A 9,444-nucleotide genomic window follows, 5' to 3' on the forward strand; every position below is an offset into this window, starting at 1 on the left:
AGAAAATGTACAATTTGAGGCCTATGCACTGAGGCTTACAGAAAGGCTGGTGGCTTATATTTTATTCTTGTGGTATTGTGTTGTTATGGCACCCTTTACAAATACCCTAATGTACTGTAGTCTGATCTATTGTATCTATTAAAGGTCCAGTGTGTAACATTTAGGAGATTTATTATGCATTTGTTACCTTAGAATGAGTCGTTTTTATCTACAGATGCCACGGGTCATCATCCAAGGAGCCCACCATGTCTTAAAACTGCAGATGACTATTTGTACAGACGATTAATATTTATACACAAACACAGACATTTGGGCTTTCTGACAGATGCGCACAGACATACAGCGTCTTATGGCCCAGTGCCCAATAAAAGCTAACATTTGGTATTATAAAGTGACATATTAGTATAGTATTTTTACATTTCCTAAATCTTCTTGTGGTATACTTTTCAAACACAATCACAAATAATGACCAAGGCCCTTGTGAGGCCTTTGTCATTATTTGATGTTTTTTTCCATTTTACACCAGTGTTCAACTGTCCCATCCATCACAAGAGTAATGGATGCAGATGGATGACATTTTGAGCAGAGTGACTCACTTTTTCCTCAAGTGAAATTTTCTTTTATGCAACATTTTCAGACATAGTCCTTCTTTCTGAAAGTTTTATGCAAAATGCTGAAATTTAGTAATTGAGTAGTATTAGCTGAGAAGAGGCAGGTTGACGGAAGGTGGATACAAGTGTCTGAGTGCATATAGCTCCCTCGTTATTTTGCTATAATCAGATGATAATCAATGTCAAAACAAATGCTTGAATTACTAAATTTAAATCATTTCCAATCAGTGAGCTTATGCTCAAGTTTTATTTATTTTTTCATTTAGAGCCATTCTCTCTGTGTTTTCCGGCCATATTGTTAGACTTCCAAGTTAATTTGCATTATTTCCAGGATGTTTTAATAATCTGATTTGTTGTCTGCTTATCACAATTTCAACTATAATACTGGATTGAATTGCTAAATTAGAAAGGTTGAGAAGCAGTGCATGAATCTGATGCAGAACCTTCAATCAAGGCTGTCGACTTAAATTAAGAAAATAAAAACAAGAGAACGTGAGAGAGAAAGAGAATACCTTGAAAAAACTGAGAAAAAAGTGACTAAGGGAGAGAGAAAGAGAAAGAAGAAACCAAGAGACTGAGAAAGAGACAGGAAGGCAGACAAAAATGGGGTGGGGAGCGAGACAGAGATATGCAGACGGCAGAGCTGAGGTGGGACTTGGAAGAAAAAAAACTGACAGAGAGGGAGTGATAGATGGAAGAGGTTTATTTGCTTTTGTTGAGCCAACATCATTTATCTCCAGTGAACAGCCTCCCAGTGCTGAGAGTCAGTTTGACAGAAATCAATCAGAGGGCAATCGCCCATACTCTTCCACTGATGTGCCAACCCATCGATACAGGCATTAAGGAGGGGAATGGTAAGGGAGAGATGCATGGGGAGAGGAAGAGAGAAAGGTGGAAAGTGCAGATAAGAAATCGAGAAGGTACAAAAAAAGAAGAGAAATAAAAAGAGAAAAGAAAAAGGAAGAGGAGAGGAAAAGAAGAAAGGAGAGAAGGAGACTATTTACATCGAATTGAACGTTTTGCATGTGTTTTAGCAGTTGTAACCTCTCCCTTGTTTTGAAGCTCTACTCAAGAAGAAAACGTAATTATTTCCCCCCCAGAATAATGTAACATAATGAGGTAAATTTCTGAGTCAGCTTGGACTCCCCATGCAATGTTTTGGCAACAAACAATTCAAATCATGCTGCATGAGATGATAAAGAAAAAGTAATTTTACAAACTCCTGCAGTGTTTCATCTCAAATGGGGAAGAAGATAAACTACTAAAAATGCACCTAGTCAATTTAAATGTTCCAGAGTGTGTACTGATGTTGTAAAGCTTCCCAAGTCAAATGTTATGTTTAGGCTAATAGATAGTATGGTAAAAATTAGGTCAATGGTTGTTCCTCTTCTGCCAGTCCTATCCTTTGTAAAGGATGCAAAATTTGTATTCTGAATGAGAGTCTGAAATCAACCGGATAAAGCATAATTTATACAGGTACAGGTACAGGTTTACTGAGTGTGATGGTACAACATCGTAATAAATGACAAAAAAACATTAAATGTATTATTATTATTATTATTAAGGCACATACTGGCAGTGGTTTGTTTTGGAATATATAAGTCTGTGTAATAGTTACATGGCTGTCATAAAAATGACATAGAATGAATGAAACAGTCTACATGAATACATTAACTACTATGTTTCACAACTGCTGTTTCAAGAAACTAAATAAACATTTGACAAGTAGCACATGACAGATGTACATGGATGATAGATAGAGAGAAAATTAGGTTTGTACTCAAAGTATGTATAGTGTGTTTCAATGAGTGTGTACATTCTATTTCATTGTGAGTGTAGTGTGAGTCAGCCAGGTCTTTTTACTGGCAAGAGCTAACACAAGTTGTGGAGGTCCCTGCTGAGATCAATACATCAGAGCCTCGAGCAGCTGTCAGGAATCTTTGTGTGTGTGTAAGAGTGTGTTTGTGTGTGTCTACGTATCTGTGTGTGTGTGTAATAGCATGTGACAGTCATTAGACCTCAGTCAGACCTCATGCCCACCTCCCTGGAAGAGAAACAACAAGAGATCACATGAATCAACTGCTGTACAGCGTAAAGCAACACACACACTGACACACACACACAAAGGCAGGTTGTGTGTGCTGAGTGATGCTGGCCAGGGGCATGGCCGACAAGTCTGACACCTCTGATGACATGAATGGGAACCCCACCTGACATCAGCCTCCTTTTCTCTGCCCAACGGCATACAGATAATAGTTCCAAGGCCAATGTCACTTACACACTGAGGGATGACCACAGGCTTGCACGCACACGCTGTGCAGGTGCATACCTCACATACACACACTCAGTGTCACACTACGGCATGTATGATGTATGTGGAGGAAAGGAGACTGCAGCAAAGCACTCAAACTGACCTACATCAGGAGCATGGTGCATCATCCCACACATGTTACATGCATGTGCATGTACACATGCCCATGTGCACTTACACACACACGCCCACAAAAATATATACTTAGCCCTGAAGGAAAGCATGACCTTACTCTCACATGGCAGCACATGATGTCACATATACTAGGCCTACATTTGTAGACATACAAATACTGTAACATTTATACGCAGCCATACTGATTCATGTGTGGAAACACGTAAACCTCGAAAAGACTAAGGAGCACAGAAATACACAAATTAACTTTTTTCAAAGGTTTTCATCTACAAAGCAATTTCTCTTTACTGCTGTAGTTACTTAATTTGCAATGTGGGCATAGAAGAAACACAAGTCTCAAGCACATTACAAATCTAGTGTATATGCTATAACTAAGCCAGGGAGTGTATGTTTTAAAGAAAAATATCTTCTTTTATAATTTATTTGATTTATTTATTTTTTAATCAGCTCAATAACTATTTAAATTAAATAATTTGACAAATTCAAAGTAATTTGACAATAAATACATTTAAATTTTTTTTATAACTTCTAATTTGATCTTGTTTTTAGCCTCCTGTTGAACAAGCAACGAGGTGCAGGAGACAGGATTTTATCATGTAAATGTTAAAAGGCGCCATAAGTTACACAAAATAACATTAGTATTCAGTTCAAATTCAGACATATTCTTGCAGTAGTAACTGCACCTCCTCCTTGCCTCTTATGAGTTATTCTACATCTTTCCAAAAATACTGACTTTCACGTGGGCGTGATTGACAGGAAGAGGGGACGCCCTCTCCCCAAGACATCTCCTGACTGGTATAAAAAATGAACCTTAGGTTATTTTTTGAGTGAGTGGATCATTCAGGAGAGTCGCCTACCTGTCACAGAGACAAACTGCCAAATTCCTGGCATTTAGACAGGTAATCTATGACAATGACTAGACAGGAGCCAATAGACTATTTTAATGATCAGGTATGTTTTTTTTTTCACAAGAGGAAACTAGGCTTTGTTTCAGAACACATGCAATATCTGTACATACATTGCTACCTGTTAGATAGCATGAATACAAACATATCAGGTAAAATCCCTGACTTAGAGAACTACAATACATGGACGAAATATTGCCCCAATAAATGGATTGCTCAGGCTTGTTGGAAATCTATCACTGTTGCTGCAGTTTAAATAGTCTCATGTGGAAGAACAAGCAAACCTTCAATTAAAATTGTCCACCTAAAGTGATGGATGCTGGCATCCTTTGGGCCACTCAGTAACAAGATGCATCATTCCTTCCCAGTATAATTAGAATCAGTTCGGATGGCAGGTATAGCCTTTAGACTCTGAAACCTTGACCTTTAATTATGGCACCTCCATCAGTGGAAATTTGGAAGCTCCAGAGCACACTGCCAAAATGCATAATTCATCTATGGTTAGACAAAATTAGACCTGAAGTGTCTCGGATACAAAGTTTGAAGTAAATGTTTTGACCCTTAATTGTCAAGCAGACCAACTGGGGAAAATAGTGGATTGTTTATTGCAGAATAAAATTAGCTGTGTTATTACGGTATTACCTGAAACTTACATATCTTATCTATACTGCCTGAAATTTAGGGCCTTTGTACTGAACCAGGATCAATATATTAGACAGTTTCCTTTGTGATTTTGTATGCTAGACGATGCAATTAAGAGTTGAGTTCAAGCAGACAAAAAAATTAAAGGAAAGACCTGAATAAACATAACGTAAACAGTGGTTTAATTTTCACCTTAATTAGCAAGACATTGTAAACATACAGTGTAAATATCAATGAAAAACTGCAGGTCTACACATTTACACATTTTTTTCACTTCAATTAGCAGAGGAAATTGGTTTTACTACTAACATGTCTCAGTGTGCTATGACCCATCAACACTGTGCACTGATATATCCTTTTGGGAATGTAATTACAGTATCACTGTGTAGATTAGGGTAGAGACACCACATTGACTTGTTTTACAAATCTGTTATCAGTGCTTAGAAGTCCCTGGAAGTGGTGTCCTCAATTTAATTATTTAACCGCCAATTTGTCATGAAGCTAAATGTTTGACAGGAAATCCAACTGGTCAAAAATAATAAATTAGACCCCTCTCTGGTAGTCTTTAGTGTTAGCAAGGCTAATAGCCATTCACAACACCTGTAAATTATAGCAGCATGTCACTGTCAAGACTTGTATGGCGCTATATGGAGATGGATATAATTATTAAACCAAAGTTTAATCTGAATGTCATATATCAAAAGTACAGATGCAAGGCCACGCACACACACACATACACACATAACATGGCTCTTTAAGACATTTGTTACAGCAGCTTTACCCGTCTCATTGTGTTAATTTTATTTGGACAGTCAGATTGGCTGCTGGCAGATTTAGCTATTCACCACAGTCTGGGGCCATTTTTCAAAACACCAATTACAAGCCTGCATCTCATCGATCAAGGCTACCTATTCACTTGGTGACATAAATTAACTCGTGTCTCTAGACAAAGGTTGGGAGAGACGTAATTGGGCCTAGCATGCATGATGTTACACTCTTTATCCTGCAATTGTATAACGAATACAGCTTTTTATTTGAGGCTGATACATTTCTAATTGTTTGTGTACCTGCAAATTACACTATTGTATTATGATAGCATATTCTCTTTCTTTGTCTGAAGCCAGTGTGCTTGTGCATAAAGGTTTGTGCATGTGAATGCTGTAAATGTCACCCATAGCAGCTCTGGATCTCTTTAATTACCGCTGACAAAGGGTGTTGCGTTCCATTTCTGTCACTGCCTTTGATGGGTGATGTTTATTTCACATACAGTAGGCCGTCGTTTGTGTGTGTGTGCCAGTGTATTAGTTTCTTTACTGAATGTTAGTCCTCCTGCAGTTTAGACTCAACAGTGGGAGTCGGTGTCAAAGTCATATTTCTTCTATTTATACTCACATAAATGCAGTCACGATATGTAGCTGTTTATGAGTGTTACTCAGAGGAGCAAATCTTGGTTGGATGAATTGATTTCTGTTTTGCTGTCTCTTTATAAATTAGCTAAACATGCTGCTGAGGACAAAGGGATGTAAAAGCAGAGGGGCATTTATTTTAAGCAGCGTTATTTATAGTCTTTTACTATCTCGTTTGAAGCGAAATGCTCAACAGCACATGAAAAGAAACGATGGTACTATTGAATTCGATGCGGAGGCTGTGCTTGTGTGTGTGTGGTACTTTTAGTGGTAGGGGGCAGGCCTCAAAATCAGAAGGGGTGGAGGGTGGGGGGTGGTTTGTGGGTGTGTGTGAGTGTTTGCCTCAAGGGTTTTGATCTCGCTCCTCACTAAAGAGAGATGAGTCCATCAGCCACAGATACCCCTTAATTATTCAGGAGGTTAGCATGAAAAATAAATGTCTGCTTCCTGCAGTGAAAGGTGTGATGTTGGTCTGGTTCCTCTGAGTCTTTCGACCAACTGTATGCTCATTCAGAGGCTAGGCTGGGCAATTGATTCCTTTCAGTAATGATTGTGGAAGATCTGGGTCAGGTGAAAACAGTGGTGCTCGTTGACTGATCATATGTTTGAGTGGAAAGCAGTTCAATAGAAATGCTCTTCTAACCTATACCACTTTACTTCTAAGCATTGCACAGGAGGAGGATGAAAATACCAAAAGTAAAACAAAAAAGCAAAAAGGTTGCAAAGTATGTTTTTTTAAATACTAATTTTAGCTTGTTTGCCAGTAAACACTGACATCTAAAAACGGTCTAAATCTTTTTAGATGTCTAGATTATATAAAACAATTTTTCAATAGTATCTAAATGATGAGTGTAGTTAGGACTTGCAATACCTTTACTCATTTCAATTCTGCTGGAACAATGTATAACCTCAACATCTCTTGACCTTGTAATCACAAAATCAATGCTTACTGGGTTTTCATTTAAGTTTAAGTTTCAATTGAATCACAACATTGATTATTTGTCTAACACAATTCTCCAAATCATTTTCATTTTAAAGTGTTTTTCGGTGTTTGATCTAACCATGAATGTGTGTTGTTCCTGAGTTTTATATCCCTTGCTAAGAACTACAGTTAGAGATTAATCAGTTGGCTGGTGAACAGGACAGCAGACTTCAGAGAAATCAAGCTGCACATACAGTTTGACCTCTATTCATCTTTGAGTTGACAGACTCCAGTTAACTATATTGTTTTTCTGTACCAGTATTGCTAAAGTTTCTCCTCATGCACCTGATAATCTTTGAAAAGTTACACATTGTTCCATTTTTGCTGCAGTAGCTCCTCTGAATGTTATTGCCATCAGTGTTATACTGTAAATACATTTACAGCATGTAAATCTGGACCTTCATTGTGTTTTTGCAAAGCTCTATGTGACAGCATGGATCTACGAGGGTAGTTCTCTGAACAATACAGGCTTGTCACACAGTCAGTCAGCTCACTCCCTTGATTAGACTGGAAGCAAGCCAGTTGTCCCTGATGCCATGTCACTTTGTTCTAGGTGATGGCCATTTGGCGTTAGCTGACTTTCCTCCTTTGTCAGTCTTCAGTGCTTCTTACTTCGCCTTTCTTCTCCTGTCGGAGTAATTTGTGGCTCTCTTTGTGTCATTGTCTGGTTTTTCTCTTCATGAGGATTGGCCCTGAAAGAAAGAAAAGGTGGCAATAATAGCTCTGCATAGACTCTAACGTTAGCCCCTTCTCTGGTTCTATCTATTTCCAGGTGGTCCGTCACGTTGGTCCTCCCCTCCATGTGACTGCTGCTGCAAGAACCACAAGGGCGATGGCGAGGGCGAGAGTGGCACCTCCTTCAACGAGCTCTCCACCTCCAGCTCTGAGAGCCAGTCAGAAGCCAGCTCTCCCCAGGGAACTGTCATCTGTGGCCCGGTCAGCCGCCAATCACACACCCACGCCAATGTCCACACCCTGGACAGGCCATTGAAAAAGGGCGCCATCGCAATGGTCCAGCAGTCTGAACAGCGGCGGAAAAGTGACCTGCTGCGCACGCTTACAGCGAGCTCCCGCGACACCAGCACCTGCAAGAAAAGACCGGCGAAAGAGAAGCTGACGGTTGAGGAGGAGCTGGAAAAGTGCATTCAAGACTTCCGCAAGATCAAGATCCCAGAGAGGTTCCCTGAGAGGAAGTACATGTGGCAGGCCGACCTGCTGAGAAAATACCGCCTTTGAGCCAGGAAACAGGACAGAGAGAGCAGACACACGAGGCCAAGGATCAGTTTACATGTTTTTTGATCATGACTTTTGCAACAAAAGAGAGATAACACTAAACTCATTTGAGTCCAGTTTATAGGGGGAAACTTCACCTTTATGCCATGTAGGTTGAGAGTCTACACAGAAGCTAGTAAGAAGCATACAAACCAGACTCTTCTCTTATGACATATGTAGTATGTATGTGTGTGTATGTAGTTTAGGCCTACTGTATGTACTGTAAGTATGTGCTGTACCTTGCTGAATGCTTCAGATCTTTGAATAATGTATCCCTGAGGACCAGTCCAGGTGGACAAAAGACATCCTCTGTGAACTCATCAACCAACCGAAAGACTGCTAATGGCTACACTGGGGGTTACTGAGGGTTACTGGACTGCACACACTGTCATCTGTCATCATTTCACTGAAAAACCACAAAGACAAACACTGATTTAGTATGTGAATGTGTGTGTCTGTGTGTGTGTTTGCACCCAGGTGGCCTAGAGGTCACAGATAAATCTGCATCAGGACCCATTAATAATTCATGCTGTCCCGACAGTGCTCTCACTATAAATACACCTAGAGCTCTCTGCTGCCAGGGTGGCATAAACAGCCAGGTCGATTACTTAACTTTTAGGAAACATTTGGGGACTTCTGAAGCAGGAGGAGGTACAATTTCATCAAAACCACAATTAATTTTCTTCTGGTAATATCAGTTATATTGTAAACGTATCCCAAGTGAATCTAACTGCCCTGCATTGCATTGATTTTTATCGTGTTGGCTAGATGTGGAGCACTACCCAGGTTACTCTGTGAAGGAAAAGAGTGATTTGATAGTCAGACCATGAGGAAATACAGAGCTTCAATAAAGAAAAGTCCACATTTAACACACCTTCACACACACTTATAATGGGAGATTTTGCCAATTGCTTTAATAGAATGAACAGAACATGTCACATGTAAATAATCATTCCCACATACAATCACACAGAAGAATCAATCTTGAGGTTATTTAAATTATGCTCAATTTAACACCTACTGTCAACACATACAGACCTTTTGCTACTTAAGTTAACCCTGTCAACACATAGATTGATGCTTTCTACCCTGACTGTTGACATAGTAATCAATAATTATTGGTCTGGTGATAGAGCTGATAGACGTGGTTCTTGTTTACAGTTATTAATGAAGCCCCTGT

At 39.4% G+C, this 9,444-nt stretch overlaps 1 protein-coding gene across 1 annotated transcript in view; it reads left to right on the forward strand.

Annotated features, from left to right (window-relative positions):
- The window catches only part of kctd16b (potassium channel tetramerization domain containing 16b), a 65,885-nt gene extending 56,463 nt beyond the window's left edge, over window positions 1–9,422 (forward strand). The window contains exon 2 of the mRNA XM_035665980.1: window positions 7,765–9,422. Within this exon, the coding sequence (XP_035521873.1) occupies window positions 7,765–8,228 (464 nt within the window). The 3' untranslated portion in view covers window positions 8,229–9,422. The remainder of the gene's footprint in view (window positions 1–7,764) is intronic.
- Window positions 9,423–9,444: the final 22 nt, after the last annotated feature.

Source organism: Morone saxatilis, unplaced genomic scaffold, assembly GCF_004916995.1.
Source record: "Morone saxatilis isolate NCDOM2014 unplaced genomic scaffold, NCSU_SB_2.0 Contig20, whole genome shotgun sequence".
Taxonomy (NCBI): Eukaryota; Metazoa; Chordata; class Actinopteri; family Moronidae; genus Morone; species Morone saxatilis.